The sequence below is a fragment of the Entelurus aequoreus genome, linkage group LG07 (assembly GCF_033978785.1).
Source record: "Entelurus aequoreus isolate RoL-2023_Sb linkage group LG07, RoL_Eaeq_v1.1, whole genome shotgun sequence".
Taxonomy (NCBI): Eukaryota; Metazoa; Chordata; class Actinopteri; order Syngnathiformes; family Syngnathidae; genus Entelurus; species Entelurus aequoreus.
This window is the reverse complement of record NC_084737.1, coordinates 29,153,803-29,172,795: the sequence shown is the minus strand read 5'-3', so window position 1 is coordinate 29,172,795 and position 18,993 is coordinate 29,153,803. Positions and strand designations below refer to the sequence as shown.

Genomic DNA, 18,993 nt, shown 5'->3' with positions numbered 1-18,993 from the left:
TTATAGTAGAAATGTACTGTGGCTCATGTGTGTCATTTAGAGAGGTGGCGAAAGGAGGCAAGGGTTTCATTTCTTGCTAAAAAAAAAAACAGAACTTGATTTTTTTTTTTTAAACATGGATAAAGTGCTCAATTTTGTAGTTTTTACATAATTCCCCTGCTTTATTACACAGAAAACAATCGACACAAGATCATTTTTCTAGTGAATTTCTTGATTTGATTGTACAGTATATTTAATGTCGTCACAGGAAGAAGTAGTGTAACAAAAAGGTCCATCCTCATCGGCTGAGAGTCCATCAGCAAAGTTCATTTCCCACAGTGGTAGAAAGTGTTCCAAAAGGCACACACAGTCTAAAAAGTCTTTTTTTGCACCCCTCTACATTCTTAAAAAAGTAACTTTTGCATAATGATATCGCTATCATAAAGGCCAATATTATAGTACAAGGCAATACATTCTGGAAAGGTGTTAAGTACAACACAAATATTAGGAAGACATAACACTGTTTACATCATCAAAGGCACATATGAGGCAAAAATATGAGACGTTTTGATTTTTTTTTTTTTTTTGGCTTATTGGAATGTCGAGTGGCAATATTGTGAAGACGTGAGGGATCCCCAAATGTCTCCCAAACATCCCAGAGGCAGCGTCTCCACTCGATTGCCTTGTGGTCCATGTCCTTGTGCAGCTGCGTGGGAATGAGATGCACACTTTGAGGTCCCTCCGCTCACCTGTCCTCCATGTGGCGTCCTAAGAACAATGATCCTTTGTGCTTCCCTCACTTTAAAGTGGCTGTAAAAGGCCTCCATAAATAAATAAATTACCCGAGTAAAACAAGGCCTCTGTCCTGTTTTTTTCCTTCTTTTTTTTTTTTTCAGTCTTTGTGATGTGCAGCCTCGGGGTCAAGACTGACCATCGGGCAACACGGAGAGGTGGGTTATGGTGGGGTTGGTGGTACAAGGGGTGAATAAGTGGTTTTTAGGGTCTCTTCCAACCGTTCCGGAGCAAGGCATCAGCTCGCAGGTAAGGCTGGTTTCTCAGATCTGGGAGTAGGCATGAAGATGGGGGAGGGGATGAGGGGGACAAGTGTTAGCGGACCCACATCTACTCATTATTATTAAACACAACATATTTCCTGCCCACAATAACCAGTGAGTAGCAGTAACATTGCCATAACTTTAGATTTCACCTCAATGTGAAATTCAAAGCTTCAAGAAGCTCTCATTGAATTCCACTTAAAATATTTTGGTCAACAAGCTCCTCAGTTTCTATAATCAAATCTTTGTCAAATGTATACTTTGTTATTCGTTCCTATGTACAGCGCACAACATTATGAACACTTGAAACATGTATGATGATAATTGTCAGTTGTTAACATTTTGTGTATTAACGTGCTCATGAAACTCAAAATACAATCGAACCTCCCAAAGTTCAACCAAGATTTTGTGATAATTGTGACAACACGAGAGTACAAGAATCTCATTCAACACGACATTTTTTACTGCACTAAAACTCTGGGGTTTGTACATTAACCCTCGGGGGATAAAAACAGACATTTTTATTGTTTCAGTAAATGTTTGCTTTATTTTTGTGTATTTTTTGTGTGTTACTCTACAATACATGATTTTTTGATTTTTTTCGTGTTAAATGTTCAAATGTTGATGTCCAGTTCTATCACAGGTGTACAATACTCTGGCAGCTATTGCACAATACCCCAAAGCCAAACAGGACAAAAACATTTTTAAAATATATATATATATATTTTTTTTTTTTTACTCAAATCTCTCAAAAAAAACTAAACATACAATGTTGTTGTTTTTTAACCATTTGAAGGCCTTTGATCAAATTATGTTTTCGATAAGTATACATTTGCATAACATTGAGTCATTTTACTACAGTAGGAAGGACATTCATATAGCTCCATTCGTCGCGGTTTACCTGACACATGAAACGTGACGAGTTGTTGCGGTGCACTAACCACTGCAACAATTGAATATCTTAAAGTACCAGTAAAATGGAAATAATCTATATATTGAAGTTATTATCATATATATCGGATTTATGACACCAAAAGACTTAGATATGATCAAAAGAGTGTCAATCTCACGAGATTCCCGAGCAATTTTGAGAGATAATCGTGATTCGTGACGTAGAGTTGGGAACCACAGATCCCTTCCCCATCAACAACAATGCAAATCATGCAGACTTTGTTGTGTGAGGCAGCAACGATTACTTTTGGAAAAATTATGATCCAAAACCAAACATTTTTTAGCCTGACTATAAGGAGGGAGAGCTATAAGTTGTTTTTTTTTTAAAGCAGCTCCAGCTTTGGGTGCAAAGCATCATGTAGCAATATTCCCAAGTGCTAAGCAAGAAATACAAACTATGAACATAATAAAACGATCACTTACTGTATAATGTCTGCTTTCACTGCTATGAGAACTGATAGGATGTTCATATCTTCCCGTTTAGATGAAGTATTAATCATGATGCACACGAAGGGTTAACAAGGAAGTCTCCCTGCAGACACTGTGTTCGGTCGTGTGTCCTTGTCTCCATCTCCGGGTATAAATTGAATGTCACAGATGAACAACTTCTAGATGTATGTATTAATTATCCTATTATCCAGATGAGAGGCATGATTTATAATCTGGAATGACTTTGATGAGCTGAGACGCGATGCAGCAGTAGCAGGACATCGGGGCCAGCTCACAGCACAGCAGCACAGGGCTAGTTATCTGTCTGTTACCAATGCACCGCTAAAAATAGTTTGTCTTAGTTGGCACTTATGATAACAATATTGCAAATATTTGGTTGATATTCAGGTCATGATGTGTAAACACAGTAATGTTGGCATGTTTTGGATGGTTATTTAGAGGGCTTTGTGGGCGGAGTAGAGAGCCCCCATTGACTCAATTGTTAGCGGACTTTTTATTTATTTAGAATTTAGAATGCATAAAAAAAGAAAAAAATTTGTGTTCATGTCTTACATTGGGATTATGAAAAATAGACGGCACATCTCGCTCTAATGATTGCATATTTTTACTATGACTGATATGGTCGGAGTGACGTCATCCGACCCCGAATCTACGGAAAATTGCCGAAGACATTCGGAGCGGAATATTCAAAATGGCCGTCTGATATTTGGCATTTTGTGATGTTTAGACGGTATTTTCACATACTTTGCGGATTGTAAAAACAATTGGATATGATTTATTGGATACAATGAAACACAATTCAGCATATAAAGTCAACTTGCTTTTCCACTCTACTGGGACTTAAAATGTATTTTGCGGCAATTCCAACTTTGACCACAGCGTCAGTTGCTATGGAGAGTGGCGCTTTCCATCATTTTCAGCAGACTGCATTGCAAAAGGATTAACCCCCCCACGTTCATCTCACAAAAACTTCCCCCAGGAAAGTGGTCATATGAATCCCTTCCCTCGTGTAATTTAAACCTGCGACATTATCGAATCAAAGTCCTTCAAAAGAGTTCAAATAAAAAACATTACATGTTTCCTATTTTTCTTTAGGATTTAAGTTATTTGAAACCAAAACAAGTTTGAAAATATGTGAATCCAAATAAATGGAATAGATTGATTACAATTGAATGTCTCAAGAGGGTTAATTGTAAAAAAAGTCACCAAAAATGTGTTCTTATACTGCCTGCTCACACTGATTAACTCCAGCAGTACCTATAAAACACCACTAGGTGGCAGTATAATCACCTAAACCACTGATTAGTGATTGCTGGATTGTTTCCAGTGGGTCAAGGTCTTTGCCTGGTAGAGATGTGATGTTGGCGAACGAGTCGAGTCTTTCGAACGGCTCTTTGAAGTGAACAAACATTACCCAGATGTTCCAACTTCAGTTAATTGATTTCAGGGGTTCGGTTTAGACAAAGAAAGCAATTAAAGGCTCAGGAAGTTTTTGCAGTTCATTTTATTAGAGCGTGAACTCATAGTTTATGTCATGATGTTTGACAATTTTATGAGCGAGTGAATTTGGTGGTTGTTTTTGTTTACTTGTAAACATAATCATTACATTTGTTTTTGTTTACTTGTAAAAAAAATTAAATTCAAATAGTTGACTGTGTGCTTGTCATTAAGAGGCGATGGTGGGTCCTGCAGTCAAACCACTTAAGAAACCAAAGTCGTAAACAACTACTACCGTATTTTTCGGAATACAAGTCGCACCGGAGTATAAGTCGCACCTGCCGAAAATGCATAATAAAGAAGGAAAAAAATATATATATAAGTCGCACTGGAGTATAAGTCGCATTTTTTGGGGAAATTTATTTGATAAAACCCAACACCAAGAATAGACATTTGAAAGGCAATTTAAAATAAATAAAGAATAGTGAACAACAGGCTGAATAAGTGTACGTTATATGATGCATAAATAACCAACTGAGAACGTGCCTGGTATGTTGACGTAACATATTATCCATCCATCCATCCATTTTCTACCGCTTATTCCCTTCGGGGTCGTGGGGGGCGCTGGAGCCTATCTCAGCTACAATCGGTGGTAAGAGTCATTCAAATAACTATAACATATAAAACATGCTATACGTTTACCAAACAATCTGTCACTCCTAATCGCTAAATCCCATGAAATCTTATACATCTAGTCTCTTACGTGAATGAGCTAAATAATATTATTTGATATTTTACGGTAATGTGTTAATAACTTCACACATAAATCGCTCCCGAGTATAAATCGCACCCCCGGCCCAACTATGAAAAAAACTGTGACTTATAGTCGGAAAAATACGGTACTTATTTATTTTGTATTATGAGGACAGCCTTTCCGTATCTTCAAATGATAATTATGGATGATCAAATTTGAGCTAAATTAAGGGTTTAGAATAGTTTGAGTCTGAACAACTTTTAACTATCTGGAATTCAAACCAAACAACATATTTTATTCCATTCAAATTGTAATGTAAAAAATTCAGAGATTATTTTTAAATGTGTTTTTTAAATTCAACCACTAATAAACATATGCTAGTCAATTGTGGTGGCCTTTTATTTTGAGCCAGTGACGTACACTGCTAATGCATTTACTGTATTTTATTTTATTTTTTAAAGCGCGACAATTAGTCTGCAAATTAGAACAACTTGGAAGTTGAGGTTCTACTGTATTACAAAGATAAACAATGCAGTTCTATAACACTGTATTGAACACTAGGAACTTTGGAAGAGATCCTTTTTCATCCAGCTCTTCTAGGATCTATTGTTAAACATGTTCATAATGTCTTATTACTGCATTATTCCTAGAGCCTGTTGACCAAACAGATTGTTGCGTACATCGCTAGCCACAGTTAGCACAGGACAAAACGTTGTTTGTTGAATAAACATTGGACAACATGCAGCAAACAGGAGTGGGTGAGGGTGATGATGATACAGGACAATAATAGTATGCTGTAGAAAGACATGGTTATGTGTTAAAATGGTATGATATTAATGGAAGTATTATTGTAGCAAAACAATCTGCGAACAAATGCGAATCTCAATCTGTGCGTGTCTATACAGATCGTTATTTTGCACGAGTGACTAAACGATACACTGATTTCATGTAAAAAGTAACAATCCGATATAGACTATCAGTATCGCCTGCCATTCAGCCGTGGTTAACATCACTGGGTGGTGCTTCTGTAGACGCCCACTAGTGGTGAGTGTAGGCGAAGGAAAGGTCAGGTTACACACATACCTTTTCTACATGTGCAGATTGCTGCACAAACTCACACATTGCACATACATATCTAAACACAAACACACAAATTAGAACACGGACAGACAGATATTTTTTTACACACAAATAATTTAGCAACAAATAGTTGTTTTTACTTACACACAAATCTAAACAAACACAGACACACAGATCTAAACACAGATACACAGATTTTATTTACACACACACACACACACACACCATTTTAAACACACACATACAGATCTCAACACAGATGCACAGATTGTATTCACACACACAGAAATCTAAACACAGAGACACAAATAGCAACAACAGAGACGCACAGCCTTGTTTTGCACACACACAAATCTAAACACAGACACACAGATTGCAACATGGACATACAGATTGTTTTTAAACACACTCAAATCCAAACACAGACACGCAGATTAGAACACGGACAGACAAATATTTTTTTAACACGCAAACCAAATAGCAACAAAGACTTTTATACACACACAAATCTAAACAAACACAGGCACACACATCGCAACACGGACACACAGATTGTTTTATATATATATATACACTGACAAACACACACACACATACATCTAAACACAGACATACAGATCTCAACACAGATACACAGATTTTATTTACACACACGCACACACACACACACACACACACACACACACAAATCTCAACACAGACACGCATAATTTTTTTACACATACATAAATCTAAACACAGACACACAAATAGCAACAAAGACACTCAGACTTGGTTTACACACACACACACACACACACATCCAAACACAGACACACAGATCAAAACACGGACATGTAGATTGTTTTAACACACATAATTAAAAAAAACTGATATGCAGGGCTCAGATCACGCACACACGCACACACGCACAAACACACACACACACACACACACTCACGCACACAAACGCACACACACACACACACACACACACACACACACACAGATTGATATAGTTTTGCTACAAAAATACTTGCATCGTCACCGATCTGAAAATGATAGGAGTTGATTTGAGCTTTTGGGGCATGGACTAATAATAATAATAATAATAACAATAATAATCAGCCTATTTTTGCAGAGTAGAAGCAAAGTTTACACCCAAAGCTGAAGCGGCTGACGCGACTGAGCAGGACAAATTCTTCCAGCCTGGCTACCTTTCTTACCCGCTTTTTAGGAAAAACTCTCAAAAATCTTCAGTTCAGCTGGCGGTTGAGAAAAAGTCACATATTAGCGGGAAACCAACACCAAACCAGTTAGTGTCACGGAACAAAGCATTGTGGGTAAAAGTAACAACTTTAAAGAATACTAATAATTCATGCTCAGCCAATGATATTGCAAGCACCAAACATTTCTCTTCTCTGCGTGTGAGAAGACGCCACAAAGAGGTTTGTCTGACTCTTATCAGCAGATAGGAGTACTCTCAAGTCAAACACAAACAAAATGACGGCCTGAGTTAGTGCACACTAGTTGTGGTGGTGGAATCATGCTGCATGCAGAGTGGGTGGGGTTTCGGAGGAGGGGGGAGGGGGGGGGGGTGCATACAAGAAACACCTGGACAACCTTGGCGTTAAAGAGGGGGAGGGGCTAGCAGCTGGCGTCGTCGCAGAGGTTGGCTTCACAGAAGAACCGTGAGCCGCGTTTAGCCGTGCGGGCTGTGAAGGGCACGCTCTTCAGCACTGGGGGGGGAGGGAGGGCAGAGAAAACATTGTCTTGGTCAGGAGGGGGAGGGGGAGGGGTGGGTAAAACCTGGAGCACATTCACACAGCATTAGGGAGGATGATGAGCTGTGTTCTATAGATTATCAACACAAACGTCAACAAAGTGACATTGAATGCGTTATCCCTAGGGCTGCTTCTTGTTGCACTTTAAGAGGACCTATGACGCTGGCTCTTACTTCCTGTATTATTCTCCACTTTCATTGTTTTGTATACAGAAAAGGTAAAAAAATGCACCATTTTAATCAACAATTACGTCACAACATTAGAGACTAGTGGTTAGAGATCGGTAAGTTGTGAGTTCAAACCCCGGCCGAGTCATACCAAAGACTATAAAAATGGGAGCCATTACCTCCCTGCTTGGCACTCAGCATCAAGGGGTTAAATTGGGGGTTAAATCACCAAAAATAATTCCCGGGCGCAGCCACCGCTGCTGCCCACAGCTCCCCTCACCTCCCAGGGGGTGTTCAAGGGTGATGGGTCAAATGCAGAGAATAATTTCGCCACCCTAGTGTGTGTGTGACAATCATTGGTACTTTAACTTTAACATACATGTGTTGAGAAAAATTAGGATTAGTTTGGACAAATTGTGCTACCATGTCACAATTCAAGAAAGATATATAATTAAAATAAATGGAAAAACACACTTCCACTGAAAATCTGGTCAGTGTATAAATTATCTTGTGCTTTACTGTAGATTTGTCTTCAGGGGCCACCCCTGGCTAAATTGGGGCCCTAAGCAGAATTTTATGATACCATGTTACACATTTTTTTCCACATTTTTTTTATCTATGTGATTTTTAATCAAACTGTAATTTAACTTGAAGCATGTTTGTACCAAAATAAATTAATGGGAAAGAAATGAAAAATGTTACCATTAGTAGGACACAAATGTATGGGTGTTGCTACCACAACTCTGACCGGGACTTTTAATCCGGTTATTTGGGCTTGGCAAAACAAGCGCCACGGCAGCAATTTGAGGGGCAATATGGCTCTGTAAACTTGTATGCACGTATTCTTTCCCAACAAATGTAGCCCAAAACACAATTTTTGTCATGCATCTTATATGTCTTAAGGACAATTATTAGACTCGCAGCAGGCCTAATAATGTGTTAAAAACATGTTTCGTTGTTTTACATCACAGAAATATTGCAATATTACAAACAGTATAACACATATAAGGACATTGACCATGAATAGTCATGTTTAAACATTATTTTATTTTGCTACTTTTTGAAATAAGTGTTTACATTAAACCCTTGTTTATCGCTGTTAATTGGTTCCAGGCCAGGCAAGGGTAAATTAATTTCTATAAAGCAGGAATTAATAAATACCATTCTAATACTATGCCATAAACCGAGCTGTTTACAACCTTTCTAAATTCGGCTTTTAACAATATTAGAACCCTTTAGACATGAAATAACACCTACATAGTCACATTTACACTCCTCTCATGCAATATATTAGACAATAATAGAAAATAAAATATAAATCCTGCACTGACATTAGGAGCCATTGTTTCATATAGTGGCCATTACTATTGTAGAAATAATAATTTTAGTTAATTTATCAATTTTTATGGTTGAAAATGCCCAATTTAGGCCAAAAATACAAAGAATATGCTTTAAAAAGAAAGCCACGATACCGTGAAGCTGCAAACTTTGAAGCATGATGTAGCGCGGGGTGACTTTTAATCATTTGAGTTGTATTTGGGACGGCGTGGCGAAGTTGGTAGAGTGGCTGTGCCAGCAATCGGAGTGTTGCTGGTTACTGGGGTTCAATCCCCACCTTCTACCTTCCTAGTCACGTCCGTTGTGTCCTTGGGCAAGACACTTCACCCTTTGCCTCTGATGGCTGCTGGTTAGCGCCTTGCATGGCAGCTCCCGCCATCAGTGTGTGAATGTGTGTGTGTGAATGGGTAAATGTGGAAATAGTGTCAAAGCGCTTTGAGTACCTTGAAGGTAGAAAAGCGCTATACAAGTATAGCCCATTTATTTACAGAGTGATTGAAATGTAACACCCTATCTTAAAATACTTATCATTTATTTATGAACTCTTATTTCTTACATAAGACTGATATGAGATAGGGGCGTTAAGTTTTTGTTTAATTTTTTGTTCCATACAGGCACCATAATATGCTATAACAGGTTCCTGAGCTTGCAGGAATGGAGTCAGCTGATATTAAATTGAATATGAATTGTAAAACTAATTTATACATCTGAAAAAAAGTGGAAAAGAGTACAATAAATACTGTAAATAACTTATTAAAATATGTATATGTTATAAAAATAAAACAATTAATACAAATTATTATGAATAATAATTTTAGGGGGAAAATGTAGCAGTATAACATACCTTCCTTTCTTCATTAATTACATTCTAACATGTTTACCAAATCACTGCCTTACTTGGTTTATTAGCAGGGAGCACTTTTCTAAATCTATATTTTAAATCGGAAGTCACAAATGAGCATAATAGGTCCTCTTTAGGTGAATACAGTTAGTTTGAGAAGAAGCAATGGCCTCTACCAAGAACGTTTGGAATCAAACTTTTGCGGCTCGCCCACTTTGGACGCACATTTAAGAACTTATCTAGACAGTACGTCATGGAATAAAGTGATGCTACGTGCAGGATTCCAGATGTGACGGTGTGTGTACCACATAGCACAAGGTGCACTTTAAGGTAGCTGAACAGTGAATGACCACAGTCATCCTGGAACCGTGATGAGTGTGGTGGCCGGCGGGGACCACACGGGACCTTAGAGAGGTGCTGTCTGTCCCACCTGTGATGATGTCCTCTATGGTGCCATCCTTGCCCTCGTACACGGGCCGATGGTCTTTGGCCTGTCGCTTGCGCAGCTCAGCGATCAGTTCCTGCTGTTGGTGCCTCTTTCTCTGGGCCTGAACCTGAAGTAGCAGCGGCAGAATTTTTTTTAGTCAGTGTGCTTTTTGGACAAAGCACAAAGCTTCATTGAGCAGCAGCGACTGGCTTGCACTTGGGCGATACCTTGGGGTCATGCTGTTTAGCCTCTTGGGCCAGTAACTTTTCTCTCATTGCTTCTTCCTGCTTTTTTCTTTGTTCGTTTTCCCCCACGGCATCCTGTTGAGATAAGGCACAGGATCAAGTCAGCAACAAAAAAAGTCAAATAAAAGGGGAGAGAGAAGAAAAAAATAAGAATCACACAACTACTAACAGAAATCACAATAATGATGTGATTATTCATCTAAAATGTTGGTCAGTGCAGGTTTTTGCTCAGTGAATTTACCTTTCACGAATGGAAAACAAAAAACATTTGGTTGATCTAAATTTCATTTTGAAATAAGAAAAATTACATTGACAAATAAAGTGTCTAGATTTAATAGCGGGATTTAAAAAATGTTTTTTTTATTTTATATTTTTTTAAAATAAAATCACCAGCCAGAAATAGATGTTTCTCTAATATTCTGACAACAGAACCAGCACTGTTTTTTATACACTGTAAAAAACGATCCGTAGATTTTACAGTTAAAAACTGTCAACTCAGTTGCCAGAATTTCATGGTAAAATTACAAAAATTAACCACTTTTTTTTCCCTACTGACTGAGCTACCAGTTGGGTTTTTTTCTGTGAAATCTACTGACTTTTTTACTTTGTACAAGTCTGTCTGCAGTCTTGTCTTAAAATAGAAACTTCTTGTCTTGGTCAGTTATTTTGTTTCTTCTCACCTGTGATTTTTATTACATGAAATGTAAAATCAATCATCAATCAATCAATGTTTATTTATATAGCCCTAAATCACAAGTGTCTCAAATGAAAATCAAACCATTTTTTGGATCAAGTTATTATATAGAGTGCCTTGTATTTCAATTTAGTTTTTTGTATTTCAAAACAAAATTCCAAATAAACCAATTGTTTTTTGTTTTTCAATTACAGATTCATATAACCAAAAGTCCTATGCGCGAGTATTAGTCAACAACACGACTACCTTTAAGTGGACCCCTCTGGTTTTTTTTCTCCCAAAGAGGGAGTTTACAATACTCGAAAAGTCGTGAACTCAAACGTCTGGTAAAATTAAAAAAATTAAAAAATAAATAAAAAAGTAACTGGAAGTTTTATGGTAAAGTGAAACGCAGAGAGTGTGCTGCTGAGTGTGAGTGTGTGTGAGCGGGAGTGCTTACGCGTGCTCGTGTGTGTGTGTGCTGCTGAGTGTGTGTGTGTGTGTGCGGGAGTGCTTACGCGTGCTCGTGTGTGTGTGTGTGCGGGAGTGCTTACGCGTGCTTGTGTGTGTGTGCTGCTGAGTGTGTGTGTGAGTGTGTGTGGGTGTGTGTGGGAGTGCTTACGCGTGCTCGTGTGTGTGTGTGTGTGTGTGTGTGTGTGTGTGTGTGTGTGTGTGTGTGCGGGAGTGCTTACGCGTGCTCGTGTGTGTGTGCTGCTGAGTGTGTGTGTGAGTGTGTGTGTGTGTGTGCGCTGGTGAAAATGGAACACTCAGGGAGAGAATTTAAGAGTTTGGCGTACTATAAAAGTAAACGGGGATTACGTGGAAAAACGAAATGCAGCAAAAGAAACGATGATTAATGACAGAATGAACTGATTGGTTTTTTGTCTGCCGCGCATGCGCAAGACAATTCAAACGACCCGCCCAGACTTTGACTAGGACACCGCCCCCTACTCCAGTGACAAGAGAAGGAGGTATTAACACGCCCCCTCTAAGATTAATCCTGCCTCCGAAAATTAACCCCTTGTACACGTCTGACCATTTTCTCCGGCAGACATTTTTGACACATGACATTAACACTTTGGACATGCTACAATATAAGTCTCTTGCCGATGCATACATGCAAGCCATTGTTGACCTTGCTTTCCCACCTGTACCTCCGGGAGGGAACCTTTGGCCAAACACTTTGGACAAAGTTAACCCTGATATACAAGGTGCATGGGATGTATTTATCCCATGCAAAATAGGGCTAACGACAGAGCAACAAGGAAACGACTACTTAAATTACAGATCGCTGAAGATAAAAGGTTAAAAGAACCAAAAGGTCAAAGATCAGCTAGGGTATATTCAGCAGTGGGTGACCTTGCTTTTGAGTTCCAACAGGTGGAGGAAAGAATCCTCAACAGACGTGCGGTTGGACTCGGGTGGTGGACAACACGATGCTTCAAAGCCGGTCTGGGGTAGACACTGTTTCGGCTGTGACCAGCCTGGTCACTGGAGTCGTGACTGTCTGAACATTTCCGAACAGGAAAGGTTCCGTCGTGCCAACAAACGAACACGAAGGCGTGTAAGAGGACGCCCACATCAGGAGCCGCAGCAGGAAGTACCGACAGGACCCCTGCTGGACATGAGTGTCAACGGACAATTTTATCAGCCACCCATTCGATTTGAATGTCAGGGTACAGTGTAAAGGAGGTCCAGCAATCTGAACCGGAAGTGGTTTGGTGACAGGTAACCTTCTTGTGACCCCAGCGAAGCCTTCGACCTTTAAAGAGGAAGCACACAGTTTTTTTGGTACCTCTGCATTCAGAATCGAATGGGTGGCTGATAAAATTGTCCGTTGACACTCATGTCCAGCAGGGGTCCTGTCGGTACTTCCTGCTGCGGCTCCTGATGTGGGCGTCCCAACTATTAGTTCACTCGTCAATGAAACTGCCCGTCATGGTAATCGAGACACAGTGGCCTGAGTTGACCACTTATTTACAATTTTAATGCAATGGCAGGCTCGGCAAAAATGCAATCAATCTATCAAAATCACCAATCTGTGCCTGGGATTACAAAACAGTGTTTGATTTACAGACTTCAGGACAGACTCCTAAAGCAGATTTTATATAAAAAGGCTCTGCTCACCTTGTATTGGCCATTTGAGTCTGTCCAGAAGATTGCAAGAAGTCATCAATCAACAGCGTGCCATCCCGGACGAGCCCCCAAATTGTTGCGTCGACCAGCATTCCTCCAATGGGGAATTCAAATTGCTAGTCTCTCCCAGATTCTTTTTATGGCACATAAGCTGATGTTTATATTCAATCAACAGGCAGCAGTTGGTATTTGGTGGTTTATTCTCCAAGCTTAGAGGACAAACTGAGACCAATCCAGCACACCAGCGTTCCCCAGCCCGGTCCAGATCGGTCTAGCTCGGTCTCCCCTCAAACCCCCGGAAGTCCCGTGATCTTCCCTCTGTCCCCCGCCTGCTGTTTCCCCAGTCTAGCTGTGCTCCTTATCTTAGGAATGTAATGGCAGTCTCAACAAAGAGAATAAACAGCGCTCTGACTCTAACCAAGGACACTCGAATCCAAGCACTTTGTACCACACGAGACATTAGCTGATGTAAATATGACTATAGGAGTTTTTAGAAAGAAGTAACACTTAAATATGGATATGATTCTGATCTGCTTCCAACAAAATGTTTTCACTTGTTCGTGATTCAAATTTCCATGTAGAGGCCAACTCGCTCTTATCTCACATCTGACTGCTGATTGGACAGCTACTGTATGTTGCCAATCATCGTCACATTGGCAAAAAGGCAGCCCAGGAAAGCCAACCAATGAGCTTCTGGGTGGTCTAATGAGACAAGCTTCAGCCTGAACAGCTGTTTTCAAACTGGCGCTGGTGTTTGACTTGCCTGCATTCAATAGTGTAACATTACTTTTGCACGTTGAAAAAGTGCAGGGGAAATGTCCCCCTCCCAAATTACTTGCAAGATATAATGCCTGCAACCCTCTGGACAGTAACCTAACCGTGACATACAACAACTGAAATAAATTCCTGTGTAACTACTCCTTGAGCAAAACCCAAAGTTACAGAGACACATGCATACAGAAGTTTTTGTGCTGCACATTTCCGTGAACAGATCCCATAAATCTGGAGTGAGAACAATCCCAGGAAGTGTGCTGTGTGGTAGGGCAGGGCGAGGCCGTCCACGACTAAAGGGGAGGACAGGACAAGAAGGGAAGAAGCCGTCTAAACACCCCAGCTGCAGCTCTACTGTCAGACACAGCTGGCCTTTCCTGTTATTTGGCCTCAGACTGAGCGCCACGTCCTGTGGCACCGGGGCGGACAAAACTCTACCCTGCTCTTCTTTTCTCTGCTCCGAGAGAGAGACGGACAGTATTCAAGTGTATTCAAGAAATGTCCTTAACTCTCCAACCTGTGTGAGTGAATGAGTGAGGACAAATACTGCCTAGTGTGCTCACCTTGTAAGCCTTGATAAAGCGCACAAAAACAGGGAAGAATACGGAGGGTGGAGTTGTCTTGGCGCTCTCTCCAAAGTAGTTCACCACATTATTGAAGGCTTCCTAGAGTTGGGAGGAGAGAACCAAACATGAGGCAGTATTGCAAGCATGGCAGAAGTGAGTAAGCAGCATCCAGGACACATGTTTGCTTCATGTCTATTTTCTGTCTCTTGTCGTCAAGCCTCAAATACCTCTGCAGTCTTGGCGTCCCTCTGCAACTTGTCCAGCTGTGAGTCACTGGCCTGGACAAAACCTTTAAGGACCGAGTGGTCGTGAAGACTACATTCTCTTCGGATCAGCTCCATGCCCTTCCCAAGCTCTCGCACATCCAACAGAACATTTTCCAGTGAAACTTTGGGCACAATCAAGAAAATATGTTATTGTTAAAGCATTGCAATATGACCGTTTGCAAAGCAGTTCACTTGATTCATAAAGTTCAATTAAGACAATCAAATCTGGTAAGGGTTTTTACACTCAGTGATATTTTCACACATTGATTGCCACACTTTGATTATCCTAACCTGGTCACTGACTAAAAACAATATAAAACCCATAGAAATTAAATTTTAAAAAATCTATAAAAATCCTTAATCAAAAGCCTCTGTCGTTCCATCAGTGTTACATTGGTAAAATAAAATGCTTAATTGTGTTCATTTTAAAATATTTGTATGTTTATTTAATGATTTTTATTTATTTTTCATTGTCCTCCTGTGTTCCTATTTTGGGACTACAGGTGTAAATGACTAATTATGCTATAATTTGAGTAATTTAGAGTCTGTAAATCTGTATTTTTATAATTTTTTAAGTCCCTTAAATAAGCTATGCAAAATTCTGAGTCTTAAGTTTTGTCTCAAACAAATGTACAGAATGTCCAGGATTGTCCGTAACTTGACAGGTAAAATATACAAACATAAAATATAGAAATATATAAATAAAAAGGGCCAATATCCAAAATCAAACACAATTGTGATTCTATAGAGCAATGTAAATTAATGATGTTTTATTAATAATTCCATTTGGCTTTACTTCATGAGGTGCTTACCCTGTAAATGTCATTGTTGTAAAGAATTCAGAGATAACTGTGCAAAAAGAGACCTGCTATTTCTGTGTGCATCATCACACTGCAACTGTCATAACTCAGAGAACGAGGACCCACCCGCTGCGGCTTTATCCACAAAGTGCAGCTCATTGTAGAAATTGGCCAGCTCGGAATATTTCTCCTTCACAATGAGAGCTATGTAATGGAGCAGCGTCATTTTCCTGTCCGTAGACTTGGTGTCCAGCAGCTGTGCAGCAAAACAAAGGAATCAAAGAAAAACATGGCGGCGGTAAACCGTGTACACTCTGAGGAATGTGTGCTGTGTTCCTCACCAGATCAAGACTTTGCAGCTTGAAGCCGTAAACGCAGCCTCGCTTGCTGCTGTTCATGTAGTTGCCCAGTGCTAAGATGATCTACAAGGAGAACAGAAGAATCAACATTTGTACACACCGATCGCGAAAAAGAAACACGAAACAAACCTCGAGCATTCTTTTTAACTTGAGTGAGGATTTCACTGAGCCTGAGGCAGCGATGATAGCGTTGAGCTGAGGCGTGAGCATGTTGACGTTGTCAGCAAAGTTTCCGACAAAGGTGATGATGTTCATCCTCTGCGTGAGCCTCTCGATCTTGCTGAAGAGGAGCATAAAGCGGTCCTCCTCGGCCAGCTGGTCCAGTGGACGCCGCTCCCGTTCGTACTGACGCATCACCTTGACCTCTGCTTCCGTGGGCAGGAAGCGCATCAAACACTCCACGAAGTCGACTGGTAAGGCTTTCAGGTCAAACCTGGGCGGACGTGTATATTAGTTGAAGCTAGCTCAAGCTTATGTGGATGAAAGATGACGCGTGCATACTTCTCTATTGCTTTGCAGATCTCCTCTGCGGTCTTGTTCGCTTTTCTCAGTGTGATTGCTAAGTTCTTGGAGCGATTGGCATCCAGCAAGGTGACTTTGTTTACAGCCTTCTGGGCCACTTTGCTCTTTGTGCACAACAGGTCCACAATTGGACCCTGGGCGCGCGTTTTAAAAAGCTCCTCAAACTTCTCCAAATCCAGTACCTGCAGAGAAATGACAGTGGAGAAACTGAAACATCTCTCTTAACTCATAGACGCTCATCTGTTTGATTTACCTCTAGCACCCGTTCATCATCGATCTCGTTAAAGACGGTGCCGTTGATCTGATTGGGCTTCAAAGCAGTCCAGTTAAACACAGGCAGGCGGAACTTGGTCTTGATTGGCTTCTTGATTCTAATAGCTGGAAGAAAGCATATATGGAGATCTGCTCCTCTAGCTGGAGGTATTCCAATTCATTACTGCAAAAAGTCTTATTACCTGACAGACCCACACTCAGGATGACTGAGGGAGAAGGCAGAGGTGGAGCAAGCGGAGGAAGTGGCGGTGGTGGTGGGACTGGAGCACTGGGGCCTGTATTGAATGATGGAATATTAAACAAATAAAAACTATTCAAATAAGTAAGTGTGTATGAGATCCAATGCAATAGTTCAATAATTATAAAGATGTTAATGCTTGACAATAGGTCTATTATTGTGGTTGTTGTTCACATGTGTGTAGAACTACCCTGCATCATACTAAGAGCTTTTTATAATATTTCGCCTTTTACAGTTATATAAATTAGGAAGCGCAAAACATTTTATGCCACAAACCGCAAACAACACAGTAAATAACGGTGTATGATGATAGGTCGTGCTTAATGATTTGACCAGTGCATGATCAAGAAGGTAGAATTACTAAATTAAAGGTTAGGAAAGCTATTACAGTTGTCCAGTCCGTTTTCTACGCCACATATTTGTATGATTTTCTTTTTAACGGAAATGTTCGCCAAGTATAGGCACCAGCACCCCCCGTGACCCCAAAAGGGACAAGCGGTAGAAAATGGATGGATGGATCGATGTTCGCCAAGTGTTTTCCAAGGTTTTTGTACGGCCAAACATTGCAGGAAACATACTAGTACGTATCATTGCGCGGAATCAGTCACTCAAACAATTAGTCTGTGCTATTTTATTTATTAACTGAGTGTAACTGCAAAATAACCCACTATGGGGTCAAGGAAAGTGGCAAGTGACAGCACTTTGTTAAATAAAGTGAGAAAAACTACTGAGTTGGATCACCATTTTCGTCAACATGAGTTGTCATCAAATTGGATTTGTGTTGTGTATTGTGTGGCATTTTAGAAGCCTTTACATTACCAGCGTGAATAAAGGCATTTGGTTTTCGTACGATATGGGCTTCATCCAAACGAACAAAAAACCGAGGTACCAATAATTTCAATAACTAAAACAGTGGTTCTTAACCTTGTTGGAGGTACCGAACCCCACCAGTTTCATATGCGCATTCACCGAACCCTTCTTTAGTCCATCCATCCATTTTCTACCGCTTGTCCCGTTCGGCGTCGCAGGGGTGCTGGAGCCTATCTCAGCTGCATTCGGGCGGAAGGCGGGGCACATGGACAAGTCGCCACCTCATCGCAGGGCCAACACAGATAGACAGACAACATTCACACTCACATTCACACACTAGGGCCAATTTAGTGTTGCCAATCAACCTATCCCCAGGTGCATGTTTTTGGAGGTGGGAGGAAGCCGGAGTACCCGGAGAGAACCCACGCAGTCACTGGGAGAACATGCAAACTCCACACAGAAAGATCCCGAGCCCGGGATTGAACTCAGGACTACTCAGGCAGGACCTTCGTATTGTGAGGCACATGCACTAACCCCTGTTCCACCGTGCCTTCTTTAGTGAAAAATAAAATGTTTAGTTTTTTTTCAAATTCAAGACAAATTTATGTTTTTTTACTGATGCACAAAATGAACCGTGCATGAACATCACCTTGTTCAAAGAACAAAACCAACACAGTGCATGAACTCACAACAAATTACACACCTGCAAATCAGTGTGACTTCGGCTCTTGCCGTATACGTAATACGCCGATAGGGAGAAGTTTTTATTTACAAGATGAGTCGGGTGTGTGACCTCCGCCGAACCCCTAAGGCCTCCTCACCGAACCCCTGGGGTTCGATCAAACCCAGGTTAAGAACCACTGAACTAAAAGCCTCTAAATATTACTGAAAGTATATAAGTAAATAGTAAAGGTTTCGTTAGTGAAGCAATGAGTTTGTTGTAAGAAGTGCATGTTATAGTTGTGTGTACTGAAAAACCACCTACAGTACATTGGTCACTTTTACATGGTGTCTATACACAAAGGAAATACGATGTAGTTTTCCTTTCCTGTCTGCAGCAGAATTCCGCTATAACAACTTCTAATTGGTTCA

The 18,993-nt window shown here is 40.3% G+C and overlaps 2 protein-coding genes across 6 annotated transcripts in view; one reads left to right on the top strand and one right to left on the bottom strand.

Moving 5' to 3' along the window:
* The window catches only part of LOC133653630 (low-density lipoprotein receptor-related protein 1-like), a 221,021-nt gene extending 221,005 nt beyond the window's left edge, over window positions 1-16 (top strand). For all 3 annotated transcript variants that reach the window (XM_062053126.1, XM_062053128.1, XM_062053125.1), the window contains one exon: window positions 1-16. This exon is cut by the window's left edge and continues 1,439 nt beyond it. The gene's annotated coding sequence lies outside the window, so the exon portion shown is untranslated.
* Window positions 17-122: 106 nt separating this feature from the next.
* The window catches only part of LOC133653633 (formin-like protein 3), a 70,929-nt gene continuing 52,058 nt past the window's right edge, over window positions 123-18,993 (bottom strand). For 2 of the 3 annotated variants that reach the window (XM_062053132.1, XM_062053134.1), the window contains 12 exons: window positions 17,036-17,128; window positions 16,834-16,958; window positions 16,560-16,762; window positions 16,188-16,491; window positions 16,041-16,121; window positions 15,826-15,955; window positions 14,861-15,021; window positions 14,631-14,732; window positions 10,470-10,562; window positions 10,246-10,369; window positions 7,309-7,424; window positions 123-1,040 (listed from right to left, as the gene is read on the bottom strand). In XM_062053132.1, the coding sequence (XP_061909116.1) occupies window positions 7,333-7,424; window positions 10,246-10,369; window positions 10,470-10,562; window positions 14,631-14,732; window positions 14,861-15,021; window positions 15,826-15,955; window positions 16,041-16,121; window positions 16,188-16,491; window positions 16,560-16,762; window positions 16,834-16,958; window positions 17,036-17,128 (1,508 nt within the window). In that variant the 3' untranslated portion in view covers window positions 123-1,040; window positions 7,309-7,332. The remainder of the gene's footprint in view (window positions 1,041-7,308; window positions 7,425-10,245; window positions 10,370-10,469; window positions 10,563-14,630; window positions 14,733-14,860; window positions 15,022-15,825; window positions 15,956-16,040; window positions 16,122-16,187; window positions 16,492-16,559; window positions 16,763-16,833; window positions 16,959-17,035; window positions 17,129-18,993) is intronic. The other variant, XM_062053133.1, reaches the window with a different exon arrangement.